Source organism: Maniola jurtina, chromosome 12 (genome assembly GCF_905333055.1).
Source record: "Maniola jurtina chromosome 12, ilManJurt1.1, whole genome shotgun sequence".
NCBI lineage: Eukaryota > Metazoa > Arthropoda > Insecta > Lepidoptera > Nymphalidae > Maniola > Maniola jurtina.
This window is the reverse complement of record NC_060040.1, coordinates 12641396-12660900: the sequence shown is the minus strand read 5'-3', so window position 1 is coordinate 12660900 and position 19505 is coordinate 12641396. Positions and strand designations below refer to the sequence as shown.

Sequence of the window (19505 nt, the reverse complement as noted above, 5' to 3'; positions counted from 1 at the left end):
TAATAGATCGTTGATTCCACTTAGTGGCCTAACGATTTTTCAAAAATAAATCAAAAGAGATTCCTCGGGATTTGACAATATGCTACAACTAAATTCGTATATACTTCGTTAAGTACTAAAACTGAACCGCAATATTGTGAAAATGTTGCGCCATCTAGTTTCATAAGAATAAACTAATATTATATAAAGATTTTATAAAAATTGGCCAAGTTTGAAGTTTACGGCATGGTTGTAAAAAGGTGGAAAAGTTAACAAATGATTGAAAAGGCGAAATAAAATTCGCAGCATTAAAAGGTTAATACTACTTATACTTATTTACTTTAAGTCAGCGAAAATATATATAGTTCAATTAATGAATGAAATGATAATGAGTTTGTTTCTTTGTTGGTTTGTTAGTTTGTTCTTTTGACATGTGACGATTTTTTTGCTTTAGTATAGTTAAAGATCTGGAGAGTGAAATAGGCTACTTTTTATAATGGAAAATCAAAGAGTTCTTTCTCATGGGCTTTTTAAAACGCGAACGAAGTTGCAGCTGTTAGCTACTATAATACTCGTAGCTACCATTTATAGTATCAATATACTATGCAATCTATACTGATATTATACTTAACCTTTTGACCTTCCTTCAGGTACCCTAACTAAGCAACCAATCGACTTGATTTTTAACCGACTTCTTTTTTTTTTTTTTATTTTTTTTTTTTTATGTATGTTCCCCGATTACTCAAAGGCCCCTGGACCGATTTAGATTTTTTTTTTTGTTTGAAAGGGTATACTGTGCAGGTGGTCCCATATAAATTTGGTGAAGATCTGATGAATATCTTCGGAGATGGAGAACAGAACTCCTCAATGGATAAGAGCAAATTGCTCGCGATCAGTGTAATAGCTTAGTAATAAACAGTAGGGTTTTAACTGGGCATAGCATATTATAGTAAAGTGGGGCCACTGAAAAGGGCGAGCTTAACTCTTGGATTTCTAATTTTGTTTTAATATGCTCGCTCGACTTCATACCTAGGTACATTACACGTGTAGCTAAACAAAAATTATTTATTACTTTTTACTTTTTAGTGTTTGTGGTTTTAGAAGTCTGTTTTATTTTTCTTTTGCCAATTTTTTTGGAATAGAATAGTTGAACGGACGGATCACGGAGAGTAACATAGAATACTTTTTCAAATCAAAGAGTTCCCACGGGATTTCAAAAACCCTAAATCCACGCGGGCGAAGTCGGGGGCATCAGCTAGTATTATTATAAAATCTAAGGTTGCGAACTTTTCTTCAAGAGCAAGCTTTTATTAGTATAAAAAAGGTCATTTTCCGAAAGTTCATTTTCCAGTGGTTTTTGCAGTGGTTACTGGTTACCCTGCACTTGCAGTGGACAGGTTGGGCGGCGCGCGACACAAAATAGATCGGCGACATTTTGCGGCATCCGATATTGATGGCTTCATGCCAGCCTGCCATGCGAGCCTCTCTGTGCAAACCTTGCGTCAATTCACTTGAAATTTGACGAGCCGAAAATTCAATGTACCTACGAGTAACTACGCAGTGTACGCTTTGAATAGAATATAGGGAAAATAAAATGCGTACTTTATACGATTAGATATAATATACCTAGTAATTATTATGTACTGTGTATCTGTTTGGTTGTTACGGCTATACTCACGTATTTAGTCGATGTAAGCCCGACTAGTTTCAAATCCATCCGAGGTCCTTTTACATAGGCACTCAGGCCTCATCTCACTGCGCGTCGCGGTTGAGATTAAGTATTATGTGTGTAAGTATAGCGATCGATATGAAAAACCGGTGAAGTGCTAGTCGGACTTGCACACAGAGGATTCCGTACCATTGTACAAGAAGTAACACTTTTAATTTTTTTTAATTTCCTTGGTGGCCATTTTGAAATTTTTAATATTTGTCCTTATAGCGCAAATAGAAATGCAGATTTTGTAAAAATTCAGATCAGATACACAGGCATACGGACAGACAGCAGAGGCTTAGTAATTTAGGCTAGGCACTCTTGGGGTAATTAAGGAACCCTACAAATTTGACACGACTTATAACTGCCAAGGCAATACCTTTTTTCATCGATGCTTTTTTCATTTATTTTACGGCCTGCCATACCTTTAATCGACTTTTACCACAGATAACCAGATTCTACTCCGTGACTAGTACCTATGCAGTCGCGGCGACTTTCATACTATAAATTATAGCTTCTAACGGCATAGTCAACCGTGCGTAATGGCTCTTAGGCTATCACGGCGCGTCATTTGAGGTCACAAAATAGCAAACAATGACCTCTCCAATATAAAAAATGCGACACTGGATGCGTCATTCAACAACGCAACTAATTTGTCATTGCAACAAGCTACGTCAGTAACAGCAACAAAATTTGCTCTTCCGTCGACAAATTTATTTCCCCAACGCTAATTGGGTGGACAGATGAGTTATTATACTTTTAATTGTTTATACTGTTTGATCGTGAATTTCAGTTCGTAACTTTATCCAGTTTTTGATTGATTTGTTTAATAATATTAAAGCCTGACCAGAAAATAAAATACCTCGGCATATTGCGGAAAACCCGTGGAAGATAGATTATCTTCACGCAAGCGCCAATAACAAATAACAGACATACAAACATTATTTTTCCATAATTTAAGATGAAAGTCCTGTCAGTCCTAGTTCAAATTACGGTCTATTTGGGCTGCAAATTGCAAATATCAGTCTCAGTTTTTACCTAACGCTTTGGTCTACAAAGTTTGGTGTAAAATGTTCACTTTCATTCACTAATAAATAAAAGATGACATAAAATTAAATTACAACTAGAGGATAGCCGCGGCTGCGCCCGCGTGGATTTCTGTCTTTTTAAAATCCCGTAGGAACTCTTTGATTTCCGGGATAAAAAGTAGCCTATGTCCTTCTCCGGGATGTATTCCAAGTCTGTACCAAATTTCATTAAAATCGGTTCAGCGGTTGGGCCGTGAAAACGTAGCAGACAGACAGACGGACACACTTTCGCATCTATACTAATAAATAAAATTGGAGTGTCTGTCTGTAATTTCGAAATAACTACCTCATATTAAGCTCATATGGTTATTTGAACGATACCATAACTGAATCACACGTTTTTAAAATTTTTGTCTGTCTGTCTGTCTGTCTGTCTGCCTGTCTGTCTGTCTGTCTGTCTGTTTGAAAAGGCTAATCTTTGGAACGGCTGAACCGATTTTGACGGGACTTTCACAGGCAAGTAGAGGATTGACCAGGGCGTAAAATAGGCTACTTTTTTAACCGACTTTCAAAAAGGGAGTTATGTTTTTCTACCTATGTACACCGAAATCTCCGAGATTTCTGAACCGATTTGCGTCATTTCTTTTTTAATCGATAGAGGAACTTTGCGACATTGTTTCATAAAAAATTTGGAGTCCAACTCCTCAATCCTGATGCTGCAGGGGATCTGACCAATCCACGCGGGCGAAGCTGCGGGCATCAGCTAGTTTATAATATTAGTATGGATAAGCGATCCTATAAAAAATCGTACTTAATTCAAAGATATAAATATACTTATCTGCAGATATGTAGGAGTACCTATTTGTTTTCATAATTTTAACGCTTATTTTTTTATAAATCGCGACAAGCGATGACGTAATCAGTACATTGCAGCTTGCGCCAATGACTGAGCGAGTAATCCAGCTGTGAGTCACTTGCCCAAGGATCAGTGTGCTTAGTATGAGATTTACATCTCACTAACGTTGATAGAATTCGAGCGTCGAAACACAATAACGTCCGATAGAGTTCTTCTTCTTCATGTGCTTCGTCAAGAAGGTCAGTCAGGGCAGTCAGTTTTCTAAACTCCTCCTTGTCCATATCTAGGCAGAAAAGTTCTGCCTAGATATGGACACTCCCTTATGTTTCGTAGTCATGACTACTTCCGTCTTCCTGCGAATTTACTCATCATTATAATCTGTAATAGGTGATATTATATGTATATACTATATAGTGTTGCAAGTGTCGTTATAAGGTATTTATTGTGTTGTGCTTGGCTGCGAATGTTATTGTAGTATTTTATTGTGTTGTGGTTGGCTGCGAGACGCGCCGGCGCGCGCAGGCGCGGTGCGGTGGTGGTAATCACAAGAACTCTCGGAGTAAGGGATAGCCGGTTAGTAGGCAGTAGGTTCGATTTAATTTTCTCAAGGTTTCCGCTTGAAGTACTGGCTGTAGATATATAGACAACCTTGGGTTTTAAAATGAGGCTGTGTAGATTCATTTTATTATAACGCTGAACTGCATCGACGCTCGAATTCTACGAACGATCGTGCGACGTAAAATCTCGTACTAAGCACACAAGGGATTAACATTTGTTTCGGATCGCGCTCGTATACGAAGCGCAAGGATTTGTGAGTTGCGCGCAATTTCGAACGGATTTGCTAAATCCTTGCAGTTCTCGTACCGATCCAATACCGGCTTATTGTTGCCTTCGTTAGCATTGTGAACTGTCAAAAAGTGTGCAAAGGAATGAAGATTAATGGCATAGTTCTTTAAAAAATGTGCTTCTAATAATTAATTTCTCATTTATTTATTTTTTACATTTTATCCTATTTTTAAACAATAAAATAACAAAAACAACAGAAAAAATAACAGAAACACAGAAAGAACAAAAAATAAAATAACATCAGCAACAAAATCAATAAATAACAGAAACAAAAGAGAAATAAAATAACTTAAACAACAAAAAACTAAAGTAACGGAAAAAAAAAAAAACATTGAATAAAAATATGATAAAATGTACCCCACTGGCAACAGGGTGGGTTGGACCCAAGCCGCCAGTGGTCAGGGCTCCAGAGTGAGGAACCTCCTCACAATGCGTGCCGTCTCAAGAACCACTGCCTTCTGTATCTTACCCTTGATCCAACAGTTAAGCGACAGTTTCTTAAGATGTTGGTCGAAACTGTTCGCAATAAGACCGTGGACTGATACAACTATCGGTACAATAATCGCTGAGTCAACACTCCACATGGTAGTAATCTCGTGGGCCAGGTCCAAGTATTTCGATACTTTTTCCTTTTCTGCTTTCACTAGATTATCATCATGTGGAATAGTGACATCAACAATCATTGCTCGACGCGCTGATCGGTCAACTAGCACTATATCAGGTCTATTGGCTACAATATACCTGTCAGTGATAACCGACCGATCCCAGTAAAGCAGGGCACTGCTATTTTCAAGAACTGACATTGGGTCGTACCTATAGTACGGCACCTCAGTATCTACAAGGCCATACTGAAGAGCAAGTTGTTGATGGATTATCTTGGCTACTTGATTATGTCTGTGCAAGTATTCGCCGTTAGCAAGATAAGAACAACCGGAAACAATATGTCTGAGGGATTCCCCAGGAAGATGGCACGCACGACAAATGTCAAGCGTTCCATCTTTCATTATATGTTTCCGGTAATTATTAGTCTTAATAACTTCGTCCATAATTGCACAGATAAAACCTTCGGTTTCCCCAAAGAGGTCCCCAAACTGTAGCCAGGATACAGAGGCTATGGAATCTACATCCGGCCTAGTTAAGGCCTTGTAGAATCTTCCATGCAACTCCTTACTCCTCCATACAGCTATGCGATCCGAAGTGCTAAGCACTATGGGCTTACGCCAGTTATTTTTGCCTAAGGAAAGCGGAGTAAGACCTTTATCAACTGCAACTACATCCCTATGTATTCCCACATTTTCTTTGAGAAAATAATCTCTGAGATTGCATACCTCACGATTATGAAGGTTCTTGGCATTTAAAAAACCACGCCCTCCACACTTGCGTGGGATATACAATCTCATAACAGATGAACGTGGATGATGCATACGATATGTAGTCAACAATTTTCGGATCCTTCGATCCAAGGCATCCAGTTCGGTTTGAGTCCATTTTAGAATGCCAAAAGTGTATATAAGTAAAGGCATAACCCAGCCATTAAAGGCACGTACTTTGTTGCCACCAGATAAAAGACTATTAAGAACTTTTTTTAGGCGGCCAAAGAAACGCTCCTCCACTGCCTGTTTCATAGTCCTCACTTCTATACCAAGTGCTTCTGACATTCCAAGATATTTATATGTTTCACCTTCACAGAGAGATCTAAGAATCAAAGTTTCTGAAAGAACTAAATTCTCAGAGTTCACAACCCTACCTCGCTCTATATTGATAATCGCACACTTGTCAACACCAAATTCCATCCCTATGTTATTGCTAAAGTTCTGAGTAATCTTTAGCAATTTCACAAGGTCTGTTCGTTTAGATGCATACAGTTTGAGATCATCCATATAAAGTAAGTGAGATATGACCTCACCCCCCTTGCGAAGACGATAGCCTAACCCTGAGTCCTTCAGTAGTGTACTGAGAGGATTCAGTGCCAAGCAAAACCATAAAGGACTCAAACTGTCCCCCTGGAAAATTCCCCGCTTAATCCTTATCGGTTCAGCTGATTCAAAAAACTCATCACCACCTGGTTGACGAAGGACTGTCATCCACTGACTCATACATGAGTAAAGGAAAGAACATAGAGTTGCATCGACCTTATACAACCTCATGATCTCCATGAGCCACGTGTGAGGCACTGAATCATAGGCCTTCTTGTAGTCAATCCAAGCAGCCACTAGATTTTTTCTATTTCGCCGAACCTGTTGGCAAATAGCAGTGTCAATGAGGAGTAGTTCCTTTGTACCGCGTGCCCTAGCCTTACATCCATTCTGAACCTGGGCCAAAATATTATTTGCATTAATATGCATAGTTATTTTTGTGGTTAGAATAGATGTAAGTAGCTTATAGATGGTCGGTAAGCAGGTTATAGGGCGATAGTTTTTTGGGTCTGCGGTACTTCCGGACTTATGTATCAAGAACGTGACACCAGTTGTCATGAGTGTCGGTAACGATCCAGAGTCAATGGAGTTCTGGAATTGTGTTGCTAAGACAGGATGTGCACTACGGAACCATTTTAGCCAGAAGTTGTGCAGTCCATCCGGCCCCGGGCATTTCCAGTTCGATGCCGAACGAATTGCACATCCTACATCCTCAGCACTAATGGTTACAGGATTCATCTCTACCACCGTAGCGCACTGATCCCTCACAACATTCATCCACTCACCTTCGGTATGATCTATGGGAGCCGACCAAATGCTACGCCAGAAATCTGACGTAGAATCAGGTGTAGGAAGCTCTCCATCGACCATACAACCTCTAGGTCGTTCCCAATTCCTGTACATCTTCCGTTGGTCACTTTGGAACATACGATTCTGAGAAGCTCGATCAATGCGTTTTCTAAAGCGCCTAATGCGTTGTGCCCATGCATAGACTTTCTGTTTCAAGAAGTCAATACGATCCGTAACCAAAGACAAATACTGAGAGGGACTAATATTAGTCCCAGCAAATGCTTGGTGTACAAATCGCATTATCCTCGGGCGACTATTGCCCGCCCTAAAACAGATCAGCTTTGCAATGAGAGTTCTAGTCAAAGAGATACGCCTTTCGATCCCAGCCTGCCAAGCTGGAGCTGTATTTGGTCTTTTTACAGCTCTATGCAGCTCTGGAAATTTGATAGAAGCTATCCGACATGCTGCAACAGCTCCACAGTATAGGATCGAATGCGTATCATTTAGGTCATATGAACTTTCTAAATATGTACCTAATATTTTGTCTAGAACTGCCATCAACGCCATATTTCGTCTATGGACAGGCAAACGAGGTAGTTTCGGTCTAAGGTTGTTAGGCACAGATCTAAACTCTAAAATCGCATCCTCCAAAGTCCTCCTCATTTGCTCATCATTCTGGTTACTTACCGTCAAATCTAAACCACCTTGTAACTCCTCTTGGGTGTTTAAAATCTCTATAACACTCGGAATTTGTGGAGATTTATGAGTTGAGTTACCGGTAGTAATAACTTGTGGTAAATTTAAGCGCAACCGATCAAGTGTAGATTCATCCAGCACACGACGGCGCTGAATAACTCGCACCTGATCCGATAGCCGCTGAGCGGACACGGTCACTGTCGGTTCAAGGGCCTGAAACAAAGACACCATTCTTGAGCGATACCCAGTGAGATTAGTTCCCCCATCTGTCGCCCTATAGTACGCTCGCATGACGTTCTCATTCATTCGTTGAGTCCATCTCATGCGACGCACTACACCACTGGCGGCGGAAGCAGTCGTAGGAGCACGCAGCTCCTGTTGCTCCAAGCCATCCGGTGGCGGGTGTGTTGCTCGTCGTCGTGGTGCTCGTCTCGGTGGCCTGGTGTCATCGGCGGACCCCGTAGATGACGGCGGGGTCCTATAATCCTCGTCCGACGACGAGTCAACACCAGATGTTATTTGTGCTGTATGTGCGCTGGCATGTCGATGTCGTCGAGTTTCCATTTAACAAATTACTATGGAGTCCATGTTATTATTTTATTATTGTTCTTCATGTTTACTGTTTATATATACAACTTTTAGTTCTTTTTGGCTTCATATTTGGATGTTTAATAATATTTTGTGAAATGATTTATTTGTTGTTAGAAAAAAATGTCATCTCGGTTGACATCGGTTGTCAGGAACAATAATTAATTATTGTTACTTCTTCTCTTCTCGCGTCGGTTCCTCAATTTTGAGGATCGTGGCTCCATCGATCACCTTCTTCATGATGTTACACCATTTTTTCCTGTAAGAGGCCGCACAGAAGGCATTGCAGTAGGGTGTATGTGTCGACCGCTCCTCTGATCGGTCCAAAACGCGACGTTTCGGGCTGCGTCCGCGGGGTCTTTTTCCTCGGATCTTGCCAATGACCAAGAGTTTCTTTATGCTACTAGGTCGTTTGTCCTAGCAATGTGGCCGAACAAATCGAGAATCCACCGCAGACAGATGTTGGATAGCCGCATTTTTATTTTCAGTGTGTTTAAGATCTTAAATAAAATCACTAGGTACCCATATTATAAATGCGAATATGACTTTATTTATTAGTTCGTTGGTTCATTAGTTTGTCCTTCAGTCACGCTGCAATGGAGCAACGGATTGACGTGATTTTTTTGCACTGTAATAGGGTCTGGAGAATGACATAGGCTTATTGTCTAGGAAAGGAGTTCCCACGGAATTTCTAAAAAACCTAAATCCGCGCGGACGAAGTCTCCTTACAATAATAATGGCTAGTACTTATCTATAGTACTTACCTACCTATATATTTTCTTTTCATCGTGTCTCAAATCATTCCTTTTTTAACCCCCGACCCAAAAAGAGGGGTGTTATAAGTTTGACGTGTGTATCTGTGTATCTGTGTGTCTGTGTATCTGTGTATCTGTGTATCTGTCTGTGGCATCGTAGCGCCTAAACGAATGAACCGATTTTAATTTAGTTTTTTTTGTTTGAAAGGTGGCTTGATCGAGAGTGTTCTTAGCTATAATCCAAAAAAATTGGTGCAGCCGTTTAAGAGTTATCAGCTCTTTTCTAGTTTTCTTGTAGAAAAGAAGGTTAGATAACCGTTAGGTTCATAATATTATGTCAATAGACAAATGTCAAGCTGTCAAGATGGACGTTGCATAAATACAATTACTTATTTCAAAATGATGTTTTGGAAAACTCAAATACTTTGGATCGTCGGGGGTGTTATAAATTTTTAATTTACACTTGTTTAACGTTTTAGTTAATATACCATGTAGATTGAATATCTTCAAAAAAATATCGCTAGAATACACTCATACTCACTTTAACATAGAAATCATAATAATATGATTTAGGTGTTAACACAAATAAGTAATTCGTACCCCAATTTCTGGCAGAGAAGGCCGAATTTCCGGACCTTTGCCTGTCTTGATTAAGGTCTCGTTTAAGTCGACGCTTCTCTTGAGGTTCTTAATAGCCATAAAACTTTCATACTACCATTATTGTGATGTACCTAAAAGATTTGATTTGTTAAAGCCGGGTACACACGGTCGTTGTCTATCAAAGTCACTACCGTATGAACCCGGCTTAGGGACATCACGTGTGCATGCTCATGGACCTCATCATTGTTTTCTATCAGGCACATTGAAATATTAAGGTCATAGCTCATTTACACGACACACACAACATATGTACGGCTCCGCCTCAAATCGAAGTGACCGCTAGTTGTTCACGCGGCGACAGCTAACAAAAATGGGAAATGAGCACGGTGTTATAGTTTTATTTTTATTCAAGGGGTGGACCAATAAACTCCTGAAAGGCCGGCAACGCATCGGCGGTACCTCTGGGGCTGTAAATGTTCATGGGCGGCGGTAATCACTTAACATCAGGTGACCTGCCTGCTCCTTTGCTCGCTATTTTTTATAAAAAAAAAGCTGGCTGTCCATGCGATGACAGCTAGCAGTATGGCGTCTCCCTACTGCGCAAGCTACAACTTGCTCAAGTGGCCCGCTGTAGAGGCTGTAGACGCGTGAGCCGCTCGTTTGAAGCGCGTTGTATGCAAGACGTCAACCATCGAGTGGTTAGATTGCGGGAGGCTCGCATGCTGCGCGTTGTTTGCAATTGTATGTTGTCACTGTAAAATGTATGTATACGATTACGACTTAAATTAACATTCTTTTACCGTGCGGGCGCTGTGTCGTGTAAGTGAGCTATGACCTTTAGGCAGATTTTCAATCATTAAGATTTCTTATACAATAACTGCCTAAAGCCGAAGTTATTATTATTCTATTAAAAAACGAGATCTAAAAAATGGACCCTTTATTTTTGTGTACAATTTTCATAAAGGGTGTTGCCGTTTTATTTGTCCCATGTTAAAGTCGGTACTCAGTTTGACATCAACTGTCAGCTGTCACGCTTGTCTGTTACGGCGCATTTTTTAGACAGTTCAGTTTAGATAAGCCTAAAAAAATCTTTGTTCGCTTTATTTTACCCTCCAAAATTATTATGGCATAGCAAAAAACACACAATTTACTTAAGTATACATTTTTAAGCTTTGCTTAATTTCAAGTGGCCTTACTTATCGTCGCCACCACGTACCTAAGTCATTTTTTGGCGGTTTTAACATTTCACAATTACTTACTCCAGGAATTTATAAGTTTTTCACAATCTTCATTTATTGTATCAATAAAATTGTAGCTCGAGGAAATTATTTCGTCAGTGACCAGACTACGAATAAAAATCAAAGCTCAGCGTATATTATATTAAATCAGCGCCCATACTAGAATAATAAACGAAGAGGACCGTACCAACAACCTCCGAGGCACATAATCAAGAGAGGCAAAGTTCCGGAAATTTGTCCATAGTAGGTACATACTCCATAGACACCAGATTTTCTGCCATGCAATTCTGTTATCTATGCAACCACAATACGGGTTCAAGTGGAATATCAACGCTAAGTTGACAGTGATAACAAGGGATGATATCGCAGTGCCTTTATGAAGACCTGAGATGGCAATTGCTTGTTAGATATAAGATAGAGCGTATTGTATGCTTGATTGTCGGTTTCGTTGGATTCTTTATCTAAAATGAAGAAACCGCTTGATTATCATTTGCAACATCATGATAAAGATTCACTGTTGTGAAAAATAAGTCGTTTTGGAATTGCGTTGGGAACCCTGAACAAATGTACCTAAATTAAAAATTTATAACACCCCCGACAAGCGAAGGTTACAGTAAGAACTAGAAGAGAGCTTATAACTTTCAAACGGCTGAACCGATTTTCTTTGATGATAGCTAAGAACACTCTCGATCAAGCCACCTTTCAAACAAAAAAAAACTAAATTAAAATCGGTTAATTCGTTTAGGCGCTACGATGCCACAGACAGATACACAGATACACACGTCAAACTTATAACACCCCTCTTTTTGGGTCGGGGCTTAAAAATAGAGTTGGTGAATTACAAGAAAATCTAATTCAAATGGCAGAATGACATAGTCGTTATACCATATTTGGTCACCTGAAAGTTTCTCCACTGGCAGTCGTCATCGTTTACTTATTCTTTAACAGGGCTCTCTCCGCCACTCGTTTCATACAATCGTAGATCCAATTTCATTTGAATATTAAGCAACCAAAGCCCATGAAATTTTGCAGACATATTCTAGAAACTAATATCTGTGCCTGTGGTGTTTTAGATTTTTCTAAAAATATGTAGTTTTAAAATTACAGGGGCTCAAAGATTTGTATGAAAATTTTTAAGACCGCGTAACTTTGAAACCGAATATTTTAACAGAAATCTGGAAAACCACAGACATAGATATTAGTTTCTAGAATATGTCTGAAAAATTTCATGGACTTTGGTTGCTTAATATTCAAATGAAATTGGAACTACGATTGTATGAAACGAGTGACGGAGAGAGTCCTCTTAAGTACTTACGAGTAGGTGCGTAGTAAGTATTCAACTTTAAAGTAATACGTAGCTAGTGAAGCGGGCGCACCTAAAGCTAGTAAATAAAATAAGTACCAGATAACAAAACTTTCTGGGTAATTAAGTAGGTATTACAATGAAAATTAAAATATAAAACCGGCTCTACACTCGCACGTGAAGTCGCGCCGTTATTTCACGCCGTGAATGTATGCCGCGATCCACGCGTGAACTGTGTCCCTCCACACTCGCAGATCTTAACAGTCTTGTTCATGACTATGGACGACGACGATGTGATTTCTGTGTGTAGATGAGTGTAGATATGCGTTCACGTTCGCGCGCCGCAAACCCTTTGTCGCGGACCAAAAAACTGTCACTGATCGGGGAAATGCGCGAAGCGCGAACGCGAAGGCGTGAACAACATCTACACTCGTGATTCGCAGTTGTCGCGGGCTTTCGCGGCCGTTCGCGCCGCGAGTGTAGAGCCCACTTAACATTCTTTTTTCTACAAAAATCACGAATCGTTTCTACCTACACCAAAATATGCCACTTTAGGTGATGTTACAGTCAAAATACTTTTCATCGAACAGCTGAGGCCACTCGTTATCACGCCGGGTAATGGCCGGTGCAAATAGGGTTACCATGAAATTTTAGAGAAAACTAACTCCTGAACTGAATGGAAAAGTTTTAAGTAATAAACATATTGATTTTGAAAACTGAAGCTGTTTGCTTTTGTGATTTGAAATCAGCGAGGTTATAACATAATTTTATTATTGTCGAAGAAAAAAAAAGCAACGGTTCATTAGTTTAGGAGCTTCGATGCCACAGACAGATACACAGATACACACGTCAAACTTATAACACCCCTCTTTTTGGGTCGGGGGGTTCAAAACAAGCTCCAAGAAAGGCGAAAACAGCTGCTTGATAGAAGCGCAGCAGCTTACCAGAGCACAGGTACACGTCCGAACAAGTCTGAACACGTGGCCACCCTAATTGGAAATCGTCGGTCGGCCGGGAAATTATTAAGAGAATGGGGGCACTGGCCCGTTTATTAATTTCGCAGTAAGCGTAACTTTCGACGCGCCATTTCAGCTGGTTGCAGGGCAAGCTTGTTAGTAGCGATGGGCATGACTACTAATTTTAAATCATTTTCATTTGGCGAAATTGAAATTATTATTTTTTTACCCTGCGATTTCACGGGTGATTTTTCACAGAAAGTTTTACACATTTTTATATTTTCTCATTAACAATCGCTTGCTAAATTAATTTGACTAGGAATTGTGATCTTACGCTTATTATGATAACTCAAAATTTAAAAAATCTCCGACACAAAACCTCTATAAGAAAATTAGAAAAGAGCTGCTAACTTTCAAACGGCTGAACCGATTTTTTTCGATTATAGCTAAGAACACTCTCGATTAAACCATCTTTCAAACAAAACAAAACTGAATGAAAATCGGTTCGTTCGTTTAGGCTACGATGCCACAGAGAGATACACAGATACACACGTAAAACTTATAACACCCCTCTTTTTGGGTCGGGGGTTAAAAATAGCAAGTATCAATAATATGAAAAGGCGTGATTTTTCACAAGCTACTTATCTGTGAAATGGTGCATCGCTACTTGTTAGCCTGACCATCTGAATTACGTCACAATTTAACCACTCTCGGAATAGTTTGTTGCATTTTCAAATTTTTCAATTTGACTTCTGTTAATAGCTCGCTCGAGATTCACTGACGAATCGTGGCTGCATGTGTCGGAGCTTTTAGTCTATTTCATTGTTCCTTTGCGATAAACCAATTTTAATATCACTTGCTTTAACGGTACATTGTTAGAAAACCTGCATGTCTGAAACTTCTCCTTCTCGGCACGCCGCGGCGGTGTGTGAAGTCTGACAATCCACACTTGGCCAGCATGGAAGACTATGGCCGAACTCTTCTTATTCTTGGAAGAGACCTGTACTCAGTAGAGACTGAGTTATAGTTTGTTGCATTTTCAACTCTTTCAATTTGACTTTTGTATAGGGCACCCGACATTCACTGACGAATCGTGGGTGTATGTGTCAGAACTTTTCGGTCTAGATCGCATCGCAGTCCCTTTGTTGTGGAGAAACCACAGTGTTCGCGACGCGAGTGTAGAGTGGGCTATAATGACGTAGTAAAATGTCAAAAATGAAAATAGGTGTTATGGACTTGGGTTCAGATCTATAGGGCGCACTTTGACTTTGATTAGACTTAAGACACTGTTCAAACGAGACAGCGCTATGCTGCTGACACAAAACCGTCTCTTTTTAACTGAAGCTTAAAGTCTGAGCAAAGCCAAATACTGCCAAACCTTCGTTATTTTATAACTAAACTATATATTTATAGCTTTTATAAAATAACGAAGGTCTAGCACGCGCTGGAGATCTCTATTACTTATATCAGGAGCAATAATAGAGCGGCGATAGTGGTTAAGACGTCAACCTCCTATTCGGAACGGCCTAAGTCTTAACAGGGCTCTCTCCGTCACTCGTTTCCACTCGTTTCATACAACCGTAGTTCCAATTTCATTTGAATATTAAGCAACCAAAGTCCATGAAATTTTGCAGACATATTCTAGAAACTAATATCTGTGTCTGTGGTGTTTTAGATTTTTCTAAAATATGTAGTTTTAAAATTACAGGGGCTCCAAGATTTGTATGAAAATTTTTAAGACCGTGTAACTTTGAAACCGAATATTTTAACAGAAATCTGGAAAACCACAGACATAGATATTAGTTTCTAGAATATGTCTGCAAAATTTCAAGGACTTAGGTTGCTTAGTATTCAAATGAAATTGGAACTACGATTGTACGAAACGAGTGGAAACGAGTGACGGAGAGAGCCCTCTTAAGGGATGTGGCAATTTTTATTAAACCCATACCCCTTAATTGGTTTCTACACGGCATTTTACCGGATCGCTAAATATGTAGCACCTATTAATATGTATTAGATACAAGGTAAATCATTTTAAAGCTTTTTAAGTACTATTTCTTTGCTGAGCACTGCATTTATTTTTTGGTTTAAGTATATATGGGGTAAAATAGGGGTCTGAAATTTGTGTAGTCCATACGGACGAAGTCACGGGAATAAACTAGTTCAAATATGATCATACTGCACAGTATTTAAAATTACTTAAGATTGGTTTAATTTAACATAGCAACACCCAAAAATAATGACCTCATAAGATAACTACAGAAAACCTGTCCGATAAAAGTATTCAGGACGAGCCACCTAATATTAGAAACGCGTGGTTAATAACTACCGAAATATAACCCAAATAAGAAATAACCCAAAAAAATCATCCAAAATAACTTACCAATACGAAGAAACTCCAAAAAAGGGCAACATAGAGAGCACACAAAAAATCACTGACACACAGACCACGCACACCACTGAAACATTTTGAAAATCGAATTCAGCGCGATTTAGCGCACGCGCCGGCGCGCCGAGCATCACTGACTCACGCGCATGAAACTCCCACTTCACCCTTCGAAATTCAAATCTATTTTTCAACGTAATAGGAACAAAAGGAGAGGGCGGCCGCGCGCCCTCTCTACTATATATAAATAGCCGGCACAAGCCAAGTCGTCCGTCCGTTCGTTCACTCAGGAAAGTGTAAGACTGAAATTCCATTTATTTCCTCGTTACTAGCTCCACACGTTAAGATAATAATTAGGGGCGTCAAATTCTTTTCTCATCTTTTTTTCGATTGAGCAGTCGCCTAAAATCATTGAAAAATACAAAAAGAAAGGATTTTTGGACATTCTACTCCTGATGACGTTAAAAAGGGGATAAACATTCGTATGAAAGTTTGTAATTTTTCAAAGTTATATCTATAAAAATTGGTATATTAATTGGACTTTCGGTTAAAAACACCTCCTAGGGGCTAAAATATGGGATTATGTTTTAACTAAACATTTCACACAAAAATATATAATGTAGTAACCGTAATTCGCGCAATGTGGGACGACCTCCAACCCGCTGGCTGGACTGACGAACTTAAGAAGGTAATGAGAAGTGGGTGGATGAGGAAGGCGGAGGACCGTGTGTGGAAGCGCTTTTGGGAAGCCGTATGTCCAACACTGGACGCAAACAGGCTGATTGATTGACTGATTGAACTATAATTCAGGTGTATACATCTCCCATAATCTGATGTTTTTTTTTTTTCATAACACAGTTGCCAACCCTACAAAAAATTTAAAAATAAACGTCCGGCCCTCTTTAATAGCGCCGAATCCACGGTTCCTATTCTCATTAAGTATTGAAGTCGCGTTTCCTATTTTTTACAGTGCCCTTTGATTGAGGAGTGTCTTGACTTGTTAGTTCCGAGAATTTTGTTTTACGTCTATCTTTGTCTTATTAGACGTGTCTTTTGATGATTTCTGTGTCGGGCTGCGGGGGAAATAGTCTCCTGTTAGGGTGCCTGTCCACTGCAGAGGACGAGTCAGAGATATATATAAGCAAACCAATCAAAATTGATAGATGGCGGATCAATAACTACACCACCACCTCTACGGGGTGATTTGCTAACACAGTGTTAACATTGAATAGCCACAGAGCTCACTTGGTATTGATTGGTTCTACATTGCTGAGTGATTGTAAAATAATTAAGAGGGCTCTCTCCGTCACTCGTTTCCACTCGTTTCATACAATCGTAGTTCCAATTTCATTTGAATATTAAGCAACCTAAGTCCATGGAATTTTGCAGACATATTTTAGAAACTAATATCTATGTCTGTGGTTTTCCAGATTTCTGTTAAAATATTCGGTTTCAAAGTTACGCGGTCTTAAAAATTTTCATACAAATCTTGGAGCCCCTGTAATTTTAAAACTAGATACTTTTAGAAAAATCTAAAACACCACAGACACAGATATTAGTTTCTAGAATATGTCTGCAAAATTTCATGGACTTTGGTTGCTTAATATTCAAATGAAATTGGAACTACGATTGTATGAAACGAGTGACGGAGAGAGCCCTGTTAAGTCTGAAAGGTGTGTGAAGTTTGCCAATTCGCATTTGGTTAACTTGGCAGACTGTATCATAAACCCTTATCATATTGAGACGAGCCCCGTGCTCAGTAGTGAGGCGGTCATATTTTGATGATGAGGGTTTGTTCCCTTTATCTTCGTGGTGCAACTGTCCATTAGTTTCAGTCGATTATGACCTTCATCCTCTAAAACTATTACTTTCTGCTAAACCCCAGTGCATAATAAAGGTTGGAACGCATTAGAGTGGCACTGGATGTAGCTTTGCCGAGTTTCTTGCTGGTTCTTCTCGGTAGAAAAGGCATTCCGAACCAGTGGTAAATTATTTGACGATTCAAAAGCACTTGTAAAAGTTTAGTTGAATAAAAATCTAATCTACTCTACTCTACTGTACTGTACTGTACTCTACTGTACTCTACTGTACTCTACTCTATTCTATTCTATTCTATTCTTGAGGAGGAGACAAGTACCACAGTATAAGGAGACACAGTAGTCCGACGAATTTGATCTCGTGGTAAATGTCTCAGCATTACTAGGAAGATGCTGGGTCACTTGTTACTGGTTACAGTACGATTCTTAGGAGTTAGCAAATGGAGGGTCTTTTAAAATTCGTAAAATCCACATCCGCTATTAGTTTTAAGTTTGCTAACCATTTCAAACTATCGTTTTTACTAAAAAAGTACGTCAATCATGTCAAATGTTTATGCTTTCTTACTAAGCGACCGTTTTGACGTTTGATAAAGAGTCACTGATTTGACTAGTAGTCATCATCCCTATTACAATGCTACGACGTGCAGCAATGGACTGTGCAGCGCCGCTTTATTGATATTATGCACCTTACTAAAAAAATTCAAAAGAAAAATAAAACCGACTTCAAAAACTACAAACACTAAAAATTAAAAAAAAAATTATTTCACAATTTTTAGTGGCCTCACTGTACTATAATACCTATGCTATGTCCAGTTAAACCCCTACTGTTTACTAAGCTATTACACTGATCGCGAGCAATTTGCTCTTATCCATTGAGGAGTTCTGTTCTCCATCACACTAATATTATAAAGGCGAAAGTTTGTATGTGTGTGTGTGTGTATGTTTGTTACTCCTTCACGCAAAAACCACTGGACGGATTTGGCTGAAATTCGGAATGGAGATAGATAATATCTGGATTAGCACATAGGCTACTTTTTATCCGGGAAAACCAAAGAGTTCTCCCGGGATTTCGAAAAACCTAAATCCACGCGGACGAAGTCGCGGGCGTCAGCTAGTCTCCGAATATCTCTGAATATATTTATCAGATCTTCACCAAAATATGGGACCACCTGCAAAGTATACCATTTCAAACAAAAAAAAAAAAATCCAAATCGGTCCAGGCATCTTAGAGTAATCGGGTAACATACATAAAAAAACCAAAAAAAAAAATCCGACGAATTGAGAACCTCCTCCTTATTTCGAAGTCGGTTAAAAACGGTTTAAATAACATTTTGACTATGATTTTTCATGTTCTATTGCGGTCCAAACTTAAATGCATAATGTTTTTCAGAGACAAATTAATTCAGAGTAAAATAATTTGTTTTCCACGTCACTGCAAAGGGAAATCTAAATAAATCGTCGCGTTCCAGACATGAGTCAGCTGACGCGACTGTCTAGACTCGCAGTCATGTCCCAGTCGGATTTCATTTCCATATTCTCTTCGGTTTCTATTATAAGGAGTTTGAGGAGGTATTCTTTATATAGAAGTGATCTAGATTCACTGAGATGGTATTTCTTGTTAATTATGAAACGGAAATGGATTTTGTGTCATCCTTCGCTGTTGAAGCACAGTTTTTTGTATATTCAGATACAAGTTAGCCCTTGACTGCAATCTCACCTGGTGATAAGTGATGATGCAGTCTAAGATGGAAGCGGGCTAACCTGAAAGGGGTATGACAGTTTTTATTAAACTTATGCTATACCTCTTTGGTTCCTACACGGCAGCGTACCGTAACGCTTATTCGCTTGGCGACACGGCTTTGCCGGTAGGGTGGTAACTAGCTACAGCTCTTCGAAGCCTTCCACCAGACCAGACCAGAGATTTAAAAATTATAAAATTCCAAACCCCTGCCGGTATGTAAACCCGAGACCTCCCACTAATAAGACCACAGTGCCAAAGAAAATTTAGAAACTTAGGTTAGATCCTCATTGATCTATGTTT

General features: G+C 39.3%; 2 protein-coding genes across 4 annotated transcripts in view; both read right to left on the bottom strand.

The window, feature by feature from the left end:
* Positions 1 to 15768, bottom strand: part of LOC123870222 (protein TANC2) — a 300070-nt gene extending 284302 nt beyond the window's left edge. For all 3 annotated transcript variants that reach the window (XM_045913431.1, XM_045913433.1, XM_045913432.1), the window contains exon 1: positions 15645 to 15768. The gene's annotated coding sequence lies outside the window, so the exon portion shown is untranslated. The remainder of the gene's footprint in view (positions 1 to 15644) is intronic.
* On the bottom strand, positions 4324 to 8385 carry LOC123870504. Its single transcript, XM_045913830.1, has 2 exons — positions 6168 to 8385; positions 4324 to 4481 (listed from the first exon to the last, which is right to left on the bottom strand). Exons 1-2 carry the CDS (start codon positions 8383 to 8385, stop codon positions 4324 to 4326), a joined length of 2376 nt encoding a protein of 791 aa, XP_045769786.1.
* Positions 15769 to 19505: the final 3737 nt, after the last annotated feature.